Genomic DNA, 24,531 nt, shown 5'->3' on the forward strand with positions numbered 1-24,531 from the left:
TCCTCCGAGTCGCGACGCGGCGGCCTGGGTTCAATTCCCGCGAGACTTTCTTCAGTCTTCAGCTTCACTCTGAGATCAGCTGATCTGCACTGGGGCCGATGGTCACGTGGTTGTGGAAGCTCAAACCCCGCTCTAGATGATCACCCCATATATTATTATTATTATTATTATTATTATTATTAATATTTTTAGTATTTACATGTTTTATTACAGATAAATATTACAGATTTACTTCATTTAGGAAAGTCATGCTGGCTAGGCGAGACAAGGGAACACTCGCAGGGACAGAGCAATGCAAGAATATAGTCTTTAATAATAAAACCAAACAAACAACAAAACGAGCAGCAAAGTACAGGGTCCAATAAACAGAAACAGAAACAAACAGGTGAAAACAGAACTGGGGCTAAACCTGGAAGACCACCTGAGTCTGGAGCGCAGCCCGGGAGCAAAGCGAGAATGGACAAATCAAACAGAGGGAGGAAGACTAGAACTCAAAGAAACCAATGAAACTATCTAGCAAACAAAACCTCAGCCCAAAACCGCGCTCGTCAGGCGCTGAGAAACTTACTGGACTAGAGTGCCCAGAGAACCGGACACCAAAACCCAGTGGAGACCAGCCGGTGACCCGGACAGCGACCTCCTTCTGACCGTGAAACCGCTCCGATAGAGCATCCACGACCGAAACCTGTAGACTCTCCTAGAAGTCTCCTGACCGTGAAGACAACCTCACAGCTGGGCATCGCAAGAGTAATTCTGGGCGCCGAGGCCTCTGCGTTTGCTCCTTCTGTGCTCCCTGTGCTCTCAGGTGAAACGAATCAGAGCTAAACAGAAAACATGGCGTCTTACTGCGACCGCTGTCAACATAAAAGTCCTTAGTGAGAAAAACAACGGAGGAACAGAAAGTACATGAACACTGAAACCAACCCAACATCGACTGAAAAGTCCCAAGGAGCCTGTGGACCTTGAATTGGTGAATTGGTCTTAGATGGGCTGACAGAAAGCTGAAAAATACTGGCGTAAAACTTAAAATAACAGCTGGTTTCTTCATTTAAAGAGAGAAATTGTGTATAGAATTATTTAAAAAAAAAAAAACAGAATATTAATTTTTAAATTTTTTATAAAACTAGGGAAGGAGGGTAGATTAGTCCACTGAAAAACCTCATGCAGCTGCTTGAACAGTGCGGGACAGCCCATGTAGCAACAGTCACAGCTTTGCTAAATGACATTTTCACCCTGATCTCAGAAATAGATGGAAACGATGCTCACACTGAGGGAGCTGAGCTGAGATATCAGTATCAATACTGAACAGATCCTGAGATGAGTTTGAAAACTTACAGTACAAATAAATAAACAAACTAATAAATTACAGTACAAATAAATAAACAAACAAATAAATTACAGTACAAATAAACAAATAAATTACAGTACAAATAAATAAATAAACAAATAAATTACAGTACAAATAAACAAATAAATTACAGTACAAATAAATAAACAAACAAATAAATTACAGTACAAATCAACAAACAAACAAATACATTACAGTACAAATAAATAAATAAACAAATAAATTACAGTTCAAATAAATAAACAAATAAATAAATTACAGTACAAATAAACAAAACAAACATAGCTCATATTATGAATTAAAAATATTCTGCTTTGTCGATTAATAATGAACATGAGTTCTTTCAGAAATGAGGATTAGAAAAGTTGAAGGAAAATAACTGAACTAATGTAGTGATGAGATATAGTTAATAATAACCAGATATCATTCAAAGTTTTCAGATACAGAGTGAACACTGCGTCAGAGACTGAGACTAGGGCTGTGTCCCAAACCACACAGCACCATAGTAAACAGGGTAAACAGTATATAAAAATACACCACCATTACAGTGGGGCAAAAAAGTATTTGGTCAAGTGTGTCCAAGTTCTCCTACTTAGAAAGATGAGAGAGGTCTGTAATTTTATCATATGTACACTTCAACTATGAGAGACAAAATGAGTAAAAAATACAGGCAATCACAAGCTGAGTTGCATCCCAAGAACACCATACCTACTGTGAAGCATGTAAGAAGCATTTCAAGGTCCTGGAGTGGCCTAGCCAGTCTCCAGACCTCAACCCCATAGAAAATGTGTGGAGGGAGTTGAAAGTCTGTTTTGCTCGCCGACAGCCCAAAACATCACTGCTCTAGAGGAGATCTGCATGCAGGAATGGGCCAAAATACCAACTACAGTGTGTTTCAGTCAATAACTGTGTCTGAAAAATAAAGGGCACTAAAATGATCCCTACATATGTCGCCCAACTCAGAGTGTGTGTGTTGCTTTTGACGTCGCTGTAAGAAAAGAACATAGGAAATCATTTTTACTAATAAGAGAAACAAATGATCAGTGAAATAATTGTGTTAAAAGCAGTGTTTTATATAAATGACACTGTGTGTACTTCTTAAACACACTCTGAGCCACACTGATCTACAGTACAACAGAAATAGTCCTGAAATATGTCACTTTACATGTAATATATATCAAATTAATTATAAATAAATGATTATTAAATAATTAAATATTATGTATTTATGAAGCACAATTATTTACAAATAAAAGGCAATTTATTTATTTATTCTAATTATAAATGAAAATAATTTTTTCACAAATACACAAAAGTCCACATAAATGAGTTTGAACAATTTTATTCTGAGCTCCCCCTACAGTCAGGAAGTGTAACTACAAATTAATTCACCCCCTAAAAAGGCTGAAGGCCCAGTGTTGCCATGACACTTGTGTCCATGATGAGTGTGTGTGAACTTCAAACCACAACTGTGTATAGATGTTTTACATTTCATAACTGTCCCGTTATTATTATTACAATTATTATTATTATTATTATTATTATTATTATTACTATATGATGATGATGATGATGAATATTATTATTATTAGTAGTAGTAGCAGTAGTAGTTTGGTACACTATTTCCAATATGACTCATATTTAATTAATAAATGTACAATTCTAATGTATCCATCACAAATACCCACTTACTCACATTTATAGATGCTTTAATAGTCCTGGGGCCTTTCACCTGAGGAGTGACTTCTAGGCCACAGTGCAGAAGCACTGCTGCATTATAATGATGACATGAGTTATTAAATGTTTTGAGTAATTTCAAACCAAGCATCCAGTTTATTGACAGCTTATTAATACCATAACAAGCACAAGTTCATTCTCAGTTGAGTTAGAATGGACAAAAATGTGTCAGATCAGTGACTATAAACCTGGTGTAATATTTGTCTCTGCATGCTGGTTCTAGCATCTCCAGAACCTCTGTCCTGGGCTTTACACACACAGCTACATCAAGCTGTCATTAAGAATAGAGTGAAAAGTGAAAAAACTACCAGTAACTGGCAACCTGGTGGACAGAAACAGCATGTAGATCAGAAAGGTCAAAGGTCAAAGTTGTGCAAACGGACACAGATCACATCCAGACACATCACATCTGAGCTCAACACTGCAGTGCAGAAAGACACAAGCAGCAGGTTCATAGCACTGACTGTATCTATATGATTACATGTGGTCAGCGGTGCTTAGAGCCACCTGCAGTCATTCCCACACTACAGATCCAACATCATGTAGAATCCATTCTAAGACCAATTCATTATGTCCTGAAAGCCACAGGAGGAGGAATGTGCTCCAATACAGCTCTGTATATCTGAGAGATCACAGGAGAGATGTTGGAAGACCATCAGTAACTTCAGCAGGTCAGTAAAGAGACAGAGGGGCTTCACAGGCCTGAATATAGACATTAGAAATGCTCTGCTGCCATCTAGTGGAGAATAAGGAGAACTGCAGCAACTGATGCATAATGCTTCTGTACAGCAGAAATAAAGACTAAAAATATTAGTGTTACAGAATATTATCATTAAAATATGATTATTATTATTATTATTATTATACTTATTTAATTAAATTATTAATGTGTTATTTGTTGTATTCCTTTATTAATCATGGGTTTCTTACACAGAGCTCTGCATAACAATCTAATGAAGAAAATCTCACCTGCCTCGATTCAGCCGAATAAAACTAACTGTATTAGACTCAGTTTAATTTGCTGTGAAGTTTAAAGAGTGATAAAGAGTATTTCTGTTCACATCTATCCTAACAGTGTGTGTGTGAGAGAGAGAGAGAGAGTGTGCTGGGAGGGGCTTTATCAGTGTATGGATCAGCTCTCTGCAGGTGCAGCATTAAAGTTGTATTACACTGGAGTGTTTCCTCTCTCTGAAGTCAGTCTCCTGTATGTTGGTGGGTTTCCTTTTCTCTCTCTCTCTCACTCACACACACACACACACACACACACACACACCTCTAGAGAGGGAGGTGGAGTTGTGTTGATCAGCGCTGACGCTCTTTTGATAAATATGGAGAAAGAAAAAAATGCCTCCTCTGATTTGTCACTGAAAATGTTTGATGGTTTCCTCTCCTCTTTCTAATAAGGTCATAGTGAGTGTGATTGGCGGCTGTGGGGCGCCCTCTCTCTCTCTCTCTCTCTCTCTCCCTCCCGCTCTCTCTCTCTCAGTGTCTTCAGTCTCTCTGGGGGAGTGGAGGTGAAGCTTGTTCTGCTGCTGAGTTGAACGGAGTGTGTGCAGGTCAGAGGGAGATGGACAGCTGTGTGCTTCTCATTCTTTTGTCCTCCACGATCACACTCTCCCCAGCTGGTAAGTGAACTCTCACCATCAAATAATCAAAAAGATTTAAAAAGTATAGATTTCTTTTAGTGTTTTATTGTAGTTTTTAGTAAATATAAAATATATCTCTAAAAACAAAATACAAAAAGATGAAGGTGTTTACTGGTGTGTGTTTCACTGTGTCAGTGAATGTCAGTCACACATTGCGCTGTATCAGCAGCTCTCCCTTTCTTTACAGCTCAGTAAAGTTAGTAAAGTTTACATCAGTTTTTTCTCAAGCGACGATTAAATTCCATTTTTAATGTTTAAAGTCCGGTTTATACTGACCAGAACAGCTGAATATTTCATCTTCACAAGATCAGACCTAACCTAAGATGTTTCTTTTTTTTTTTTTTTAATCAAATTGAAATAAATCCATTAGTAAACACAGTGAAATTCATCAGCATGAAATTCTTATTAAATTAAGATTTGAAATTCTATAGAATAACTTCAGTCTGACAGACCCTCCTGAAAATGTTCCTCATTTATCTTTACAGTAAAGTCAGACTACAGTCGTGTCTCTCTCCAGTACTTACTCATACCTCCCTATTAAATATATATATATTACATCAACACTATATATACACACACACACCCCATCATCATACTGCTAAATGAACTGAAAGACAGAGATTGTGTTAAATAAAGTAAACGAAGCTCTGCTTAGTGTCGTAACTTTTCAGTGACCTAAAAAAAGACAATAAGCTCAATACTACAATATTAAAATTAGTAACTAATGTGGGGAGAAAGATCTTCCAACTGCTCACTGCTCTGATCCCTCCTGTCTGTCTGATCAGATACTAATACTGATACACTGTCTTGTTCTAAAAGTGGGAGAATATAATTGAACACAACCCCCCCGCCCCCCTTCCTGTTTCCAGTAAAGCATCCAGTGAAGACACACTATCCAGTAATCTTCTCCTTTTCTAATCTATCGGCTGACCGAGGAACAGGTCATACAGTGAAATCTGACATTACTCTAATCTACTCCATCATTTTGGTGTCATTTGTGTCCAGTCTCCACACAATCCAGACAATCTCAGGACCCAGAATCACTCACTGGAGGTTTGGCTGTGTGTGACTGGTTGCTGAACACTTGAGAGGATGAAAGTTGTTGGTGTTTTATCTGTTGATCAAATGCTGTTTCTACACTATACTGAATTTACTGCATCCTCACCTCTCTGTTGTTTAGGCAGTGTGAGGTTGGAGAATGGTGGCAGTCGCTGTGCTGGAAGAGTGGAGGTGTTTCATGATGATCAGTGGGGAACAGTGTGTAGTGATAGCTGGGATAAGAGTGATGCTGGAGTGGTGTGTAGAGAGCTGGGCTGTGGGGAGGCTGTAGATGCCCCACAGTATGGTCACTTTGGACCAGGATCAGGAACAATCTGGATGGATGATGTGCGCTGTAGTGGATCAGAGTCTACACTGAAGAACTGTGGATCAAATGGATGGGGTAAACATTACTGTAATCATGGTCATGATGCTGGAGTCATCTGTTCAGGTAAAGTACACTCAGTCATCACGTCCTGAATAACTGTTTACATTTTACTAGGATCTTCACACCAGATTCATTTAAATTAATCGTTTGAGTGTAAATTAGTGCTGAATATGTTTCTACTTTGAGCCAATAATATATAAACACCACTAGTTTTCAATTAAGCAGCAGACTGACTAACACTCCTCACAACACAGTGCAGTTCCCTCACTGCTCAACACAGGATCCTCTCCTGAATCTGAGGATGAACATTAGTCAGAAAGAGTGAAAGAAGAGGTAGTTCAGTTACTTCCCCTGCATGTGTCCATGTTCCATATTTAAACACATAATTTATTGTAAAAATATTAATCTTCACAATACTTCCAACTTTTAACCAGTAAAAAGTTACACATGTATCCATAACACTGTTCAGAAAATACATCAAATACAGTAGAAACAATAGATACTGTAAAAACAGTAAATACAGCAATAAAACATTAATAATGATCTCAAACCAAAACAAACTTAAGTCTTAAAGTCTAATATTGATAAACCCTCCAATACATGCTTTAGCAGAGGAGTTCTATGTAGTATTGTCCTGCGGGTTAGGCCAGACACAGAGGGATGAACACGGGCAGAGATGGGTCCAATGCAGGTCATTTATTAACACTCAAACACACAAAGAGCCAAAACAAAGCAAATGAAGCCGCAGCTACCGGCACAACCCTGAACACAACACAAACGAGACAAACCAAAGGGCGAAATCAAACAGACCTGAGACCGGGGGGTTACTTGGGGGACCAGCTACTTGGCAAGAGTCTAGAGGGGGTCTATCTTGGTAGAGAGCGCGAGCGCTCGGCCAGGTGGTCTGCTCGCGAACGTGGACGAAGAGCCGAAGCTGTCCTAAACGCACCGCGAGCCGAATCAGGAGCCGAATCAGGAACCTCTCGCTACCTCAAGATCCCAAACTTGCAATTCTCGGCAAGGAGCTCAGCGTCGAAGCTCCTTAAGTACCCCAGCCTCAGGTGAACCGCATGAACACGAAACGAGTCACTGAAGCAATACAACGAACCAAACAGGAACCAAGCGAGGAGGAAGTCCTTATATGGGCCTGTGGGCGGGGGCTCGGAATCGCCCCGGGAGAGGGCGCTATACAGAGGAGCTGACAAGTATCTATGTAGAATTATACTTCTTTTTATATTATTATATACAATGTTATAGGATTATATAATTTTAGATTATGAATATATTTTTTGTTTAGTTTTTACATTGTATATTCTCCAATATATAAACCAAAAAGTTTGCAGATAGAAATGCCAAACTGCAAGGAACGTTCCTAATGAATTAATTACCCTTAATTATTTACCATATTAATATTTACAATATAGATCTTGCTATAATTATCAAACACGTTTAGACAAACATTCCTAAAAAGCTGCAAAACACATTAAGGAATCTATTGAAAGGATCTAGCAAGTCTTTAGTGGCATAACAGCTCAGAATTTCACCCTTTCTCATCCACTGTGGGCTAGACTGTGGGGCGTTGTTAAACCTCATGGTATAAAATAAAAGTCTAAATTTGTCATTAAACCAAAGCTAATTCTAGTCTGTAAGAGTGAAAGCACTGGCATCTGAGTTTCACTGCAAAGCAAATCACTTCAGTCATAGAGGTGTGGTCACTGTAAGGTCGAGTCGTTAACATTCTGCTGCTGTTCAGGTCACTTCAGTCACTTCAGGAGTAGATCAACTGCTTATCTTGATCAGTTTTCTCCAAGCCTGACTGTCATACATACACAGGGTTCAGCTCTGTGATCAGTTCAACAGCTCAGGACTGCTTTCTGAATAAAACAGCAGCAGCAGCAGCAGCTCCAAACATGCAGAGCTGAAGGAGATTCTGAGTCTCTGTGAAACACAGTTTCTTACACCTAGTAACTGCCTAGCAACCATTAGACATAGCATACCAACTAGTCGGCAGTACCATACCAACCATCTAACAACCAACTAGGAACATCCAAGCAACCATCTGGGATAGCAGTCACTTAGCAACTGCATAGCACTCATCTGGGACACCATAATAACTGCTTAACAACAACATTGTAATCACTTAGCATGACATAGAAACCACAAAGCGACTGCACAGCAACCGCCTGGTATACTGAAGCAACTGTCTAGAAACTGCATAGCATCCATCTGTGACGCCATAGACACTGCTCAGCAAAAGCAGAGTAATTACTTGGAACACCATGGTAACTGCATAGCGACCACCCAGGCAGCATATCAACCTCCTAGCAACAGAAGAGCAACCATCTTGCATGCAGTGGCAGCTGCTTAGTAACAGCATAACAACCGCCTGGGATACCAAAGCAACTGCTTAGTAATGGCATAGCAACCGACTGGGATACCATAGCAACCACTCAGAACAGCATAGGAACTGATAAGCCACACCATAGCAACCACATAGCATCAACCAGAGATGCCAAAAAACAAGCTGCATAGCAACAACCTAGCAACCACATGCAAAAGCTTATTAACCACATAGCAACCACCTTGGATACCATATCAACTGCTTAGCAACAGCATAGCAAGCACTTATAGAAATAACACGGCAAACACTGGTATGGGATACCATAGCAATCACTTATCAACAGCATCACAACCTCTTGTAAGAGCATAGCAACTTCCTAGAAATCACCTAGAAAAAATTGCTATTCAAACGTGTCAAAAGTGTCTCAGTGTGTTTCTGTAAATCTACTATATTTTTCTATGCTGTGCAAAGTCTTAATGTAATTCAAATACACACACAGGTCACAGGACGTCCAGACTTACTAATGGTCCTCATCTGTGCTCTGGGAGAGTAGAGGTGCTTACTGTGAAGACCTGGGTCACAGTGTGTGATGCTGACTTTGATCAGCAGGATGCAGAGGTTGTGTGTCGAGAGCTGGGCTGTGGGCTTCCTGTGGAGGTGCTGGGAGCAGCTGCTTTTGGCAGAGGGGAGGGTCAGGTGTGGTCAGAGGAGCTTCAGTGTAGAGGGGAGGAATCTGACATTACTCTCTGTCCAATATCATCTTCACTCAAACACAGCTGCTCTCATGACAGTGATGTGGGACTGGTGTGTTCTGGTACAGTATGAATATTTAAAACTTTGGTAAACGTTGCCACATTTTATGAACACAATCACCCAGTCTCTGCTCATTCCTGTTATTTGATGTTCAATCAGGACACACTCAGGCTCGCTTGATGGATGGCTTGGACTCCTGTTCTGGTCGAGTGGAGCTCCAGTACCTCAGTGAGTGGGGCACAGTGTGTGATGTAAGCTGGGATATGAGAGCTGCCAGTGTCCTCTGTGGTCAGCTGAAGTGTGGGAGTGCTGTGGCTGTGTTGGGGTCAGACTGGTTTGGGGAGGGGAGTGGCCGGATCTGGGCTGATGTGTTTGATTGTCAGGGGAACGAAACACACCTGTCAAAATGTCTCATTTCATCATGGAGTCGAACTGCATGCTCTCATAAACAGGATGTTGGAGTCATCTGCAATGGTGAGATCTGAAATGGTTCACTGTGTCTTGGAGTAAAACTCTGTGTTAATGAACACTGTTCTACTGTGAGACAATGATCACCTCAAACAAGCAGAAAAGCTTTAAGATACGTGATGATTTTCCTCTTCAGGTTCTTCTCTGGCTTCTCATGAGGGGCGAGTACGGTTGTCTGGAGGGATGGAGTGTGAGGGGGAGGTGGAGGTATACTTCAGGCAGGACTGGAGGAGAGTTCTGCTGGACTCCTGGAGTGAGTCTGAGGGCTCTGTGGTCTGCAGACAGCTGGGCTGTGGCTCTGTGCTCAGCATCTCCAGCTCCTCTCCATCCAGTTCTGAACACAGCTACATGTGTGTGACGGGTTTCAACTGTTCTGGGAGTGATGCTCATCTGGGGAACTGCAGCAGTGCACAAGCAGTCAACTGCAGCTTCAGTGAACAGCTGTACATCTCCTGCTCTGGTGAGAGTTACCCAAGTATTAAAAGTATTTTAACATTCTCAGGGGACTGATGTCATTTGGACAAATTATTTACATTTACATTTACATTTACGGCATTTAGCAGACGCTCTTATCCAGAGCGACTTACAAAGTGCTTTGCTATTTACCCAAGAAAAGCCTTAGCTAGTTAGAACAGACTAATAATTCAAAAGATACCTCCAAGCTTAGACATTGCTAAACACAATACAATAAGGCGACCATAGAACTATTCGTCCAAGTACTCTCTGAAGAGGTGGGTCTTCAGTCTGCGTTTGAAGAGCGACTCGGCCGTTCGGACACCCAGGGGTGTCCGATTTTAGCAATGATTTTAGCAACAATAAAACAATTATTTTGCTGTGTGAAGACGATGTGTGTGTGTGTGTGTGTGTGTGTGCGCACATGTTTAGGTAGGTTTAGTCGTGTCCACAGCTCCATCAGACTGGTTGATTCTGGGGGAGACTGTGCAGGAAGGCTGGAGGTTTTCCACAATGGCTCATGGGGGACAGTGAGTGATGACTTGTGGGATATTAAGGACGCGCAGGTGGTCTGCAGACAGCTACAGTGTGGTGTGGCTCTCAGTACACTGGTACCAGCCCGGTTTGGAGCTGCAACTGGACTCATTTGGCTAAATGAGGTGGAGTGTGAGGGGAACGAGACGTCTCTGTGGAACTGCACATATGAGCTGTGTGGAGAGGGAGAATGTGGACACAAGGATGATGTAGGAGTTGTGTGCTCAGGTGAAACCTGCTGACTGCTGTAATTCTTTAAACATTGTGTTACAGTTGATGCTGATAGTGATTAACACCAAAATAAAAGTACAGCATATTTCAACCTGATGATCCAAGTATTTCCAAAGGAATTCACAACAGGCTTTCTTCTCCCACCAGAGTTTAAAGAGTTCAGACTCACTGAGGGCTGTGAGGGGAATCTGGAGGTGTTCTACAATGGAACCTGGGGGAATGTGTGTATAAATGGGATGGATAAAGAAACAGTAAATTTGATCTGTCAGGAGCTGAACTGTGGAAGAACTGGCAGTGACTCCTTGACCAAAGCAAGAGTGGAATCAGCTCCTAACTGGCTGGATAATGTGAGATGTAGGAAACCTGACTCCTCTCTGTGGCACTGTCCATCTTCCCCCTGGGGACAGAACACATGTGATAAAACCAATGAGGTGGCTCAGATTACCTGCGCAAGTAAGCAGTTCCTCTCTATATGTTCTTTATTGTATGTATGGTTTAATGTATCACCACAAGTAAAACGTTTTCAATCAGCACAGAATAATCAGTCTGATTTGAGACAGAGATTAAAGAGTTTGGATTTGGCATTTTTGTTGTCACAGCTTCCCAAAGCCAGTCACAGACTCAGCAGACATGCTCTTCATCTCGGTACCAGAAACCATGCTCAAGTAAGACTCCTCATTTCATTCATCTCTTTAAGGGAAAACAATATCTGCAGATTCGTGATTTCACACTTTCCCCCCTCACAGCTTTAGCATCAGTACTAGATTATGCAACAACATGAAGACACTGCTCTCATTTCTCTTGATTCGAATTCTGTTCAAAGTTTTCATGAGTGTACTGAATTGTGCACCCAGTACCGTGAATCAAATTGAATCATGGGCAGCAGTCTAAGTGTTGGGTCTATCATCAGGACATTGCTGCTTCGACCCCTGGTGATGCTATAACCATCCTCTCTCTGTTGGCTGATGTAAGAGAACTGGCCATTAGTGCTTTCCTCCAAGAAGGTTCCTCTCTCCAGTGAAGTTGTGTTAGTGGCAGTTTGAAATGATGCACTCCTCTTTAACACTGTGTCTCACTGTTCAGTATCAGAGTATTAGTTATGTTACAAATATCAGCCTGACTTCCTCAATAATTTATAATATTTATGTAAGAATATTGAAGGGTAGTTATTAGAGGTAGGACAGACTGTACTGGAAATATAATCTAATGTATTTCAGTTCAATTGTTAAGAATTCTGATCCTTATGTGTGGTGTAGAGCACCTGCCTATCAAGCTGACAGGAGGAGAGGGAAGCTGCTCTGGGATGCTACAGGTGTTTCATAATGCTGAATGGAGGTCTATCTGTGCTGATTGGTGGGACATGGAGGATGCTCAGGTGGTCTGCAGGCAGCTGGGCTGTGGTCCTGCGCTGAGTGCAGATCAGCATCCTGGTGGAAAGACTATCTGGATGAACAGAGTGAAGTGTAAAGGGAATGAGATTCACCTGTGGGACTGTTCTCATTCCCTGAAGGAAGACACTGACTGCTCCCACAATGCTGGAGTCACCTGTGCAGGTCAGAGGAGCCGTCTGACTCCAATATAAACACTTTTACTAAATCATATTAAAATCAACAGATCATAATTATTCTGTTTTTACAGACAGATCTGTGCCTACGACTACAACAACCACCATCTCCACCACCACCGGTACCCTTTTCACCTCTTAGGTCATTTTTCTAAATGTTTGTGAATAGATTGTTCAGATCTACACAGTTTCAGTTCTGTGTTTTTATTTCCAATTTGTCTCACAGTAAGGAGAACAACCCCTCCTCCACAAACCCCTCCATCAGCTGTTCCCTACATCTATCCAGTGTCTCTCCTGGTTCTGGGAACGGTGCTCTTCCTGGCCTTAGTGCTTCTGGTTGTGCTGTTTAACCAGAACAGAGTGTTCAGGAGAGGTAGGGAGATTCAGAGATCATCTACAATCCACTTTCTGTACATTCTCTAAACACCATCAGTCCTTCAGTCTGTCATCAGTCTTCTCTTCTACTGAACTGACTCCATGTTTCTCTCTGTCTCTCTCACAGTGCTCTCTAAGAGGAGGCAGAAGACTCTGCCTGAGGACATCTATGAGGAGATTGACCCCAGATACATCACCAACAGAAATTACTCGACTCAGCGGAGTGAGTGTTCTGTGTGCACACATCACATTTGTACAGCTATTACCAGTTTAACCTGAATACCAAATTCTAACCGCAGGTGTGTGTGTGTGTTTGTTCATGCTTGCCTGTGTATATGATGGGATGTATCAAAGGGTAACTGGTATAAGCAGGGGGTGGGATGTTTGTGAGGGTATGAATGTGTGATGGTTAGAATTAGAAAGAGTGAGTGTGTGTGTGTTCATAAACTTAACAAGCTAGTCCAAGCTAGAACCACTACTGCTAGTCAGTGAGTGAGTGAGTGAGTGAGTAACTAGTGAGTCAGTTACTGAGTCATTTAGTGAGTGAGTGAGTCAGTTAGTGAGTCAGTTAGTGAGTCAGTTAGTGAGTGAGTGAATAACCTCAGAGGAATCGAGAAGTGACTGACAGTCAGTGAGGGTTAAAGCTTGTGTCTGTTGAGTTCATCTACTGACTGAAGTCCAGTATTCAGCTCAGTTCACACTGATCTCAGCACTCAGAGGCTTGTGGGAGGATCTGCTTCCTGATCAGGTTTCATGACTGTTCTGATCTCCTCCAACAGGACGGATCCTCTCTGAAGAACAACATTCAGGATATGAGGACGTGGATGAGGAGTTTATATCAGGTAAGGGGATCTCTCTCTCTCTCTGTGTGTGTGTGTGTGTGTGTGTGTGTGTGTGTGTGTGTTTGTTTGTTTGTGTTATGTTGACCAAAAAGAAATTTGATTATTAAATAATTACTACAATTAATATTATTGATTAAATCTACAAACACAGTCAAATTGGGCAATTAAGGGAAAAATTGTGATGAATTTTCATTGATGAATTGTTCATTATTATTTATTTTTATTATAATTGGACAGTGTAATTACAATGTACAATGTAAAGAACAGCTGACAGATCGTGTTAAAAATGAGGAAATTGAGATACACGGTTTGGAACTGAGGCGCGGGGCTGATTTACACAGAAACCAACCTGCCTCGCGCTAAAAGTCTCATCATCCATTGCAGCACTTCTTTAATATTACAGTCTCATCACACTAAAGAGCGCACGTGTCAGTAAGGAAGGGGAAACGCTCCTGCGTTACGTTCACGGGGACAGAGAGCACACTGTTCCTCCTATTGTTTTACGCAGTTTTTATGTGTCTGAGTTTACCTGTAAAATACATAAATGCACGAGTTTCACTGTGATGAATTGAAATGTGTCGATTTTTGGAACATTTTTATTTATTATATTAATGTTTAATTCATAATCAAAATCAAGTTGCCTTACATGTACATTCATCTAAATGTAGTTTAATAATGCAGAAACGTACTGAATAAATAATAGAGTCTCTTTTAAAAAGAACAAATTAATATCATTTGTAATTATTGGCAATAATACTTAAATAAACAGAACAGGGGCAGGCATGACAATACAGTTCTGTTTACAATAAAATAAGAACAATTATTTTCTTCTTTTCCATAAAATTAAGATATTTTACAGTGTGACACAATTTATAGTTTTTCCACTGAAATTAAAACAGAATATTTCATTTTATGTTTTTGTCCGTTTGTGTTTGGCAGCGTTTCCTTACAGACATTTTAAATTACAAATAATATAAATATTAGTATGGACATAAACCTTTATATAATTAGCTGCATGTTTAATTACAGGTGATTATTTTAATTTGGAAATTTAAATTTAATTAAAGTAACGTAATTAAAATATGTTTTAATTTAATTTGAGAAAGCAGAAAAGTTCTGTATAATTAATATTGTATCTGTTCTTTAAAAAAACTATAAATAAATGTAATTTGTAATTATTGTCGTAATTCTCTAAAATCTCAGTTGTTTGTTAATTTACAGATAATGTACATTTACCCGGTTCTGTTTACAATAACACAATTCTACTGCTTTAATAATTTTTCTACAAAATAAGAATTTCTTCTTGTTAAAAGTGAAGAAATTAAGATACAAGGTTTTGAATTGAAGCGCGGAGCAGATCTACACAGAAACCAGAGCAGCTCTAACCGACCTGCCTCGCGCTGAAAGTCTCATCACTCATTTGTAGCTTTTTAACATTACAGTCTCAACACACTCTCTAAACACTCACACACACACTGAACACTCACACACACCAAACACTCACACACACTCACACACACACACTAAACACTCACATACACTTAACACACACACACACTAAACACTCACACACACACTAAACACTCAAACACACACTAAACACACACACACTAAACAGTCACGCACTAAACACACACACACACTAAACACTCACACACACTAAACACTCACACACACACTAAACACTCACACACACTAAACACTCACACACACTAAAAACTCATACACACTAAACACTCACACACACACTAAACACTCACACACACTAAAAACTCATACACACTAAACACTCACACACACTAAAAACTCACACACACACTAAACACTCACACACACACTAAACACACACACACACTAAACACTCACACACACTAAACACTCACAGACACTAAAAACTCATACACACTAAACACTCACACACACTAATCACTCACACACACTAAACACTCACACACTAAACACACACACACTAAAGAGCGCACTGTCAGTAAGGTAGGGGATCTTGTGTGATCTACAGGAGTGTGTTTTTATTTAGTTTAAAATGTAGATGAAGATCCTAAATAAAACTAACAGCGGTGTTACTGCACTCTTCTCATGTGCACCAAAAGACTCCCGCTACGCTGAACTGTGCAAGAGGACAGGGACCCCACTGCCCACCCTTGTGTTTTACGCAGTTTGTGCGCTTTTACGCATCCCTGTGTTTTAACCACTCTGTGTGTTTATGTATCCGTGTTTACCAGTAAAATCCATAAATAGATGAGGTTTGCGGTGGTGAAGGGAACTGTGCCGATTTTTGGAACATTTTTATTGATTATATTAATGTTGAATTCAAACACCTACATCTTACATCTACATTAATCTAAAAGTAATTTACTAAAGCAGAAACGTCCTGAATAAATAATATAGTCTCCCTCCTTTAATAATAATCACCATAAAAATAATAAATGAATATAATGTGTAATTATTGTGATAATACTTTCAAATAGCAGTTGGGTTGTTCATTTAAAGATAGTGTCTGTACATGTACCCGGTTCTGTTTACAATATAATAAGAAAATTACTTTTCCCATAAAATTTGGATTTTTTACAGTGTGACCCAGTGTAAAGAAAAACTGCCAGATCATGTGAAAGTGAAAACATTGAGATACAAGGTTTTGAATTGAAGCGCGGAGCAGATCTACACAGAAACCAGAGCAGCTCTAACCGACCTGCCTCGCGCTAAAAGTCTCATCACCAGGGTCTAGATTTATTAATCAGATCTAAATATTGTAATTAATCAGATCTGAGTTGTGGAGCCGTGGTTGCTTTTCTCTACAGCTGTTGTATTTCAGTCTGTGCGCTCTCTGGTGCATTTACACACAGGGTTGGGGTTTAGGTTTGTGCTGCGGGTTTATGAGTTTTGGGAGGTTTTTACGCACCGGGAGCGAAACAAGGAAAAAGGTGAAGTTCACTCAACGATAAATGTCCTTTTTACATGTTGATACATTTGTAGACACATGCTGCACCACCTGCAGCGCTTCACCACCTGCAGCGCTACTAATCTGGCCAGTACTACCTTTACCCAAGGTTCCCCATCATATTTAAATTACTCGAGATTTCTATATTATGTTTATTTAAACTTATCTGTCAAAATTGAGCACATCTGTTTAGGTCTATTCAGCTTTAGCTATCCTTTAGGAACAGAGGACAATTAGTCTAGAACAAAGTGGCAGCTCCCATCTATTTTCTATTGGTCGACAAAGGAACAATACCTGCCTCATATTGTGACAGATAGAATATGTATCATAAACATTATGATCTCTCTCTAATATCTCATGATATTGTTTATGCTAGTTGAAGTACCAACTGCTTTAAGATGAGCTGGTTGATGTAACGTGTGCCAGCTGTCTGAGGATATGTCGGTTGATGTGCCAGTGGCTTTATCATGTGTCTTTTGATCTGCTGGCTACTTTACTTAGAATGCTGCTCAAGATCTTCAGGATAAGATGATAAGATTCGCCCATGTTTCACAGAGACACAGCGCATTAGAGCAGCTAGCAGTGATGATTTCATTGACAGTTGCTGCTTTAGATCCATGAGGTCGTATGTTTAACAGCCCTAGTTTTATACAGGAGCTGCTGATGCTCTGAAAACCTGATGATTCAGTGCTGATCTTAATGAGGAAATACATGACTGCTCTGATCTCCTCTAACAGGAAGTATCCTCTCTGAAGAACAGCGTTCAGGATATGATGATGTGGATGAGGAGCATCTCTCAGGTCAGAGGTCTTATGATCCAGGTTGAGTTTCTGTGCTTTTCTAGTAACATGTGCTGCTCTTTGTCTTTAACAGTGAGTCTAGTTTGTTTCACTGTTTAAAGATTTGACTGATCTTTAGATCTGAAGATGTTTGAAGTGTCTTAATCTCTTAAACTTGGTTCCAGGCTCCCATTCTTCATTCCTCTAATTCAATAATAACTCAGTTTCCACTGTTTTCTGCGATCTAATGAGTTTTGTTTTTTGTTTATTTTAAATATTTTATATTAATTTTTAAATGTAATTAAAACTTATAAACTTTCTTCTTTTTTTCAGAAAAGTCTCAGACTGGAGTAAAGACTGAATATTATGATGATGTCATCACCAGTGGTCTGATAAGTGAGTTCCTTTATTAATGAATCTCCTGATTTGATTTTACATTAAACTACAGTGTAAAAATCTGATGCCCTGGTTATAAAGACAGTCTGCTTTTCTTTGATTTAGGTGATGCAGAAAAAGAGGACCTAGCAGAGAGCTATGATGATGTCATCACTGCTGGACAGATCCCTGATACTGAAGCAGGTGTGTTTCTGTTTTGGGGTTTAAGTTCAGACAGAAGCAGAAATTAAGCAGAGATTAAAATATGATAAAATGATAAGAATTAAATACATTTCTAAATGTAATAGATCATTTGACGTGACTTCATCAGTTAGTGTTCAAGTAAAGACTTTTAATGGTGGGACAGATTCAGGACAGCTTCCCAATCAAGCCGAGGTTCAGATTGCTTCAGCATTTGCAAAATGTTCAGTTAAGAAGCTTAACAGCCTGACCGGCTCTTCACCACTCACTAAGCCCCACTACTAGACAACTGTTTCAATTGAAGAAGCTTCTGAGCACAATGCGTCAAATATGAGGTTTTAATGGAAAAGGTGCAGAAATACCCAGTTCAGTTCTAATGGTTTTCTAGTGTGCAGTTGAAGACGTATTTGAAGGCACATCATGCTCTCTCAGTCTCTCAGCAGTCTAAACAGGTCTAAAAGACGTTAGGTTTATTTTCAAAGACCCCTGATCATTTACACTATGGAGATTTTTCAGGGGGTCCTAATGGTTTATTAGTGGGTTATACGTTGCCTTGTTCAGCGGTTATATCTGAAACACCTGGGAAACACAGTGTCCTAAAAACCTGGTTTAGATGTTTTAAATATCTCTGTTTTATTTTAGAGAACATTGATGAGAGTTATGATGATGTCATCAGTGGTGATCAGAGGTCAGCTGATGTAACAGGTATGACTGTAATGTAACAGTACTGTAATCTCCAGCATGAACACAGTCACTGATGATACTGATGCTGATTTAATGAGCTTTCTCTCTACATTCTGACAGAAGACGTGTCAGATAACTATGATGATGCTGTTCCCACTGAACCAAACTCCACCATTAAGACCAGTAAGATTTTATTCATGTAGAGAAACCATTACAAACTTCTACAATCTGAATCTTTCTTATTCTTATAACTGATCTTCTCATGTTGCTGCAGTGGACACACTAGAGGACACACCAGTGGACACACTAGAGGACACACCAGTGGACACACTAGAGGACACACCAGCGGACACACCAGTGGACTATGATGATGTCATCATTGCTGAACAGGATGTAGGAGTAAAAGGTGAGAGACTGATCATGTGTTCGCTGCTACATTACAGATGTGTGGAGGGTGGATTAAGTGATAGGAATAAAAGGTGGATTAAGGGATTTAAATGAAGAGCAGCACAGTGTGGAGAAGAAGAGCAAAATGTTTGAACAAGCAAACCTTGGGTTGAACTGGGTTTTCTAAATCCTCTCCCACATCATTCTATTCTAGTGATGTTTTGATGAACAGTGAGAGAAAAACCTCTGATAATAAAGTGTTGTTGTGAGACGCTGCTCTCCACTCATTAAAAATGACTCTTTCCTTTTACAGATTATGAGGATGTGAAGGAGGAGCCTCAGACTGAGCTGAATCATGTGACTGAGAGACCACAGCCGCTGTCCTTCTTCAGAAAATTACACACAAACCTCTTCAGACGCAACAAATAATTTCATTATAGATTAAATTATAGATCATTTCATTATAGATCACAGTTCATTCATTCAACTGTTTCACACTTTAGTTTACTTTACTTTTTATCTTTATGAAAACATTTCATATCTTATGTGAGTTAATTAGTTTAAGTGTAATTAGTTAATTATTCATTATTTAAAGTCTCATTAGAAGAGTTTAGATAATTATTCATTTGCTACCATAAAAGCTGCAGATTAGTCTAGATGAGGGCTGTGACTGTTTTCCAGTAAAGGGCTGTTCGTCATTTCTGAGGGTAAAGTAGTGAAATATGTTCTGGTGAGAAATAATTGGTTAAAGCTGCTCCTCAGTTCAACCCCTGATGATCAGAGAGACAGCTTTCTATTTTCAGTGCTGCAGTGCTGAAATCAGGCAGCTTTTTATTCTTATTAATAAAACTATTATAGAAGAGAAATGAATGATCTGTTATTGTGTTAAACTGATGAAAAGAGCACTTCTACAATGATCTGGTGATGATAATCTTATAATTATTACATCATATCCAAACAATCACAATAATAAGTTAATTAAATAATAAATAAATATAAGGCTCGCGGTCGCAATGCATCTTTAAAAAACAGCAACTGTAAAAGAATATAGTAAAGTTTTGTAAATGTACTGGTGTACATTTTTACAGAGTAAATTATTTTTACAATGTTTTTTCTGACTATTTTAACCATCATTAAACTATTCTTATAAAACTGAAGAATTTGTCCTTGAAGAATTTTGACTCTTTATTACAAAATTATGTTTGCATTTGTTTGATTTCCAGCCTTTTTCCTCGCGCTACACGCAGGGTTTGTGTTTTCCACTCGTTTTTAAACCCACCCCTTTAAGCCCCCTTCTGTCGGTCGTGTTCATGAAGCTGCAGATCCTCCGAGTCGCGACGCGGCGGCCTGGGTTCAATTCCCGCGAGACTTTCTTCAGTCTTCAGCTTCACTCTGAGATCAGCTGATCTGCACTGGGGCCGATGGTCACGTGGTTGTGGAAGCTCAAACCCCGCTCTAGGTGATCACCCCATATATTATTATTATTATTATTATTATTATTATTAATATTATTATTATTATTATTATTATTAATATTTTTAGTATTTACATGTTTTATTACAGATAAATATTACAGATTTACTTCATTTAGGAAAGTCATGCTGGCTAGGCGAGACAAGGGAACACTCGCAGGGACAGAGCAATGCAAGAATATAGTCTTTAATAATAAAACCAAACAAACAACAAAACGAGGCAGCAAAGTACAGGGTCCAATAAACAGAAACAGAAACAAACAGGTGAAAACAGAACTGGGGCTAAACCTGGAAGACCACCTGAGTCTGGAGCGCAGCCCGGGAGCAAAGCGAGAATGGACAAATCAAACAGAGGGAGGAAGACTAGAACTCAAAGAAACCAATGAAACTATCTAGCAAACAAAACCTCAGCCCAAAACCGCGCTCGTCAGGCGCTGAGAAACTTACTGGACTAGAGTGCCCAGAGAACCGGACACCAAAACCCAGTGGAGACCAGCCGGTGACCCGGACAGCGACCTCCTTCTGAACGTGAAACCGCTCCGATAGAGCATCCACGACCGAAACCTGTAGACTCTCCTAGAAGCCTCCTGACCGTGAAGACAACCTCACAGCTGGGCATCGCAAGAGTAATTCTGGGCGCCGAGGCCTCTGCGTTTGCTCCTTCTGTGCTCCCTGTGCTCTCAGGTGAAACGAATCAGAGCTAAACAGAAAACATGGCGTCTTACTGCGACCGCTGTCAACATAAAAGTCCTTAGTGAGAAAAACAACGGAGGAACAGAAAGTACATGAACACTGAAACCAACCCAACATCGACTGAAAAGTCCCAAGGAGCCTGTGGACCTTGAATTGGTGAATTGGTCTTAGATGGGCTGACAGAAAGCTGAAAAATACTGGCGTAAAACTTAAAATAACAGCTGGTTTCTTCATTTAAAGAGAAAAAATTTGTATAGAATTATTTAAAAAAAGAAAACTACTAATTTTTAAAATTTTTATAAAACTAGGGAAGGAGGGGTAGATTAGTCCACTGAAAAACCTCATGCAGCTGCTTGAACAGTGCGGGACAGCCCATGTAGCAACAGTCACAGCTTTGCTAAATGACATTTTCACCCTGATCTCAGAAATAGATGGAAACGATGCTCACACTGAGGGAGCTGAGCTCAGATATCAGTATCAATACTGAACAGATCCTGAGATGAGTTAAAAAACTTACAGTACAAATCAATAAACAAACAAATAAATTACAGTACAAATAAATAAACAAACGAATAAAGTACAGTACAAATAAATAAACAAACAAATAAATTACAGTACAAATAAATAAATAAACAAATAAATTACAGTACAAATAAATAAACAAACTAATAAATTACAGTACGAATAAATAAATAAACAAATAAATTACAGTACAAATAAATAAACAAATAAATTACAGTACAAATAAATAAACAAACAAATAAATTACAGTACAAATAAATAAACAAACAAATAAATTACAGTACAAATAAACAAATAAATTACAGTACAAATAAATAAACAAACAAATAAATTACAGTACAAATAAATAAACAAACATAGCTCATATTGTGAATTAAAAATATTCTGCTTTGTGGATTAATAATGAACATGAGTTCTTTCAGTAATGAGGATTAGAAAAGTTGAAGGAAAATAACTGAACTAATGTAGTGATGAGATATAGTTAATAATAACCAGATATCATTCAAAGTTTTCAGACACAGAGTGAACACAGCGTCAGAGACTGAGACTAGGGCTGTGTCCCAAACTACACACCACCACAGTAAACAGGGTAAACAGTATATAAAAATACACCACCATTACAGTGGGGCAAAAAAGTATTTAGTCAAGTGTGTCCAAGTTCTCCTACTTAGAAAGATGAGAGAGGTCTGTAATTTTTATCATAGGTACACTTCAACTATGAGAGACAAAATGAGTAAAAAATCCAGGCAATCACAAGCTGAGTTGCATCCCAAGAACACCATACCTACTGTGAAGCATGTAAGAAGCATTTCAAGGTCCCGGAGTGGCCTAGCCAGTCTCCAGACCTCAACCCCATAGAAAATGTGTGGAGGGAGTTGAAAGTCTGTTTTGCTCGCCGACAGCCCCAAAACATCACTGCTCTAGAGGAGATCTGCATGCAGGAATGGGCCAAAATACCAACTACAGTGTGTTTCAGTCAATAACTGTGTATGAAAAATAAAGGGTGCTAAAATGATCCCTACATATGTCGCCCAACTCAGAGTGTGTGTGTTGCTTTTGACGTCGCTGTAAGAAAAGAACATAGGAAATCATTTTTACTAATAAGAGAAACAAATGATCAGTGAAATAATTGTGTTAAAAGCAGTGTTTTATATAAATGACACTGTGTGTACTTCTTAAACACACTCTGAGCCACACTGATCTACAGTACAACAGAAATAGTCCTGAAATATGTCACTTTACATGTAATAAATATCAAATAAATTATAAATAAATGATTATTAAATAATTAAATATTATGTATTTATGAAGCACAATTATTTACAAATAAAAGGCAATTTATTTATTTATTCTAATTATAAATGAAAATAATTTTTTCACAAAACTGTTTGAGATGCACTCAGGTCCACATAAATGAGTTTGAACAATTTTATTTTGAGCTCCCCCTACAGTCAGGAAGTGTAACTACAAATTAATTCACCCCCTAAAAAGGCTGAAGGCCCAGTGTTGCCATGACACTTGTGTCCATGATGAGTGTGTGTGAACTTCAAACCACAACTGTGTGTAGATGTTTTACATTTCATAACTGTCCTGTTATTATTATTACAATTATTATTATTATTATTATTATTATTACTATTATTATTATTACTATATGATGATGATGATGATGATGAATATTATTATTAGTAGTAGTAGTAGTAGTAGCAGTAGTAGTTTGGTACACTATTTCCAATATGACTCATATTTAATTAATAAATGTACAATTCTAATGTATCCATCACAAATATCCACTTACTCACATTTATAGATGCTTTATTAGTCCTGAGGCCTTTCACCTGAGGAGTGACTTCTAGGCCACAGTGCAGAAGCACTGCTGCATTATAATGATGTCATGAGTTATTAAATGTTTTGAGTAATTTCAAACCAAGCATCCAGTTTATTGACAGCTTATTAATACCATAACAAGCACAAGTTCATTCTCAGTTGAGTTAGAATAGACAAAAATGTGTCAGATCAGTGACTATAAACCTGGCGGGATATTTGTCTCTGCATGCTGGTTCTAGCATCTCCAGAACCTCTGTCCTGGGCTTTACACACACAGCTACATCAAGCTGTCATTAAGAATAGAGTGAAAAGTGAAAAAACTGCCAGTAACTGGCAACCTGGTGGACAGAAACAGCATGTAGATCAGAAAGGTCAAAGGTCAAAGTTGTGCAAACAGACACAGATCACATCCAGACACATCACTTCTGAGCTCAACACTGCAGTGCAGAAAGACACAAGCAGCAGGTTCATAGCACTGACTGTATCTATATGATTACATGTGGTCAGCGGTGCTTAGAGCCACCTGCAGTCATTCCCACACTACTGATCCAACATCATGTAGAATCCATTCTAAGACCAATTCATTATGTCCTGAAAGCCACAGGAGGAGGAATGTGCTCCAATACAGCTCTGTATATCTGAGAGATCACAGGAGAGATGTTGGAGGACCATCAGTAACCTCAGCAGGTCAGTAAAGAGACAGAGGGGCTTCACAGGCCTCAATATAGACATTAGAAATGCTCTGCTGCCATCTAGTGGAGAATAAGGAGAACTGCAGCCACTGATGCATAATGCTTCTGTACAGCAGAAATAAAGACTAAAAAATATTACAGTGTTACAGAATATTATCATTAAAATATGATTATTATTATTATTATTATACTTATTTAATTAAATTATTAATGTGTTATTTGTTG

The 24,531-nt window shown here is 39.1% G+C and overlaps 1 protein-coding gene across 1 annotated transcript in view; it reads left to right on the plus strand.

The window, feature by feature from the left end:
• The first annotated feature begins 4,652 nt into the window (after positions 1-4,652).
• Positions 4,653-24,531, plus strand: part of LOC140549432 (scavenger receptor cysteine-rich domain-containing protein DMBT1-like) — a 61,969-nt gene continuing 42,090 nt past the window's right edge. Inside the window, 9 exon segments of the mRNA XM_072673072.1 lie at positions 4,653-4,710; positions 5,912-6,220; positions 8,998-9,312; positions 9,411-9,725; positions 9,856-10,179; positions 10,605-10,934; positions 11,085-11,425; positions 11,566-11,602; positions 12,194-12,490. Of these exon segments, the coding sequence (XP_072529173.1) occupies positions 4,653-4,710; positions 5,912-6,220; positions 8,998-9,312; positions 9,411-9,725; positions 9,856-10,179; positions 10,605-10,934; positions 11,085-11,425; positions 11,566-11,602; positions 12,194-12,490 (2,326 nt within the window).

The sequence above is a fragment of the Salminus brasiliensis genome, chromosome 2 (assembly GCF_030463535.1).
Source record: "Salminus brasiliensis chromosome 2, fSalBra1.hap2, whole genome shotgun sequence".
In the NCBI taxonomy this organism is placed as follows: domain Eukaryota; kingdom Metazoa; phylum Chordata; class Actinopteri; order Characiformes; family Bryconidae; genus Salminus; species Salminus brasiliensis.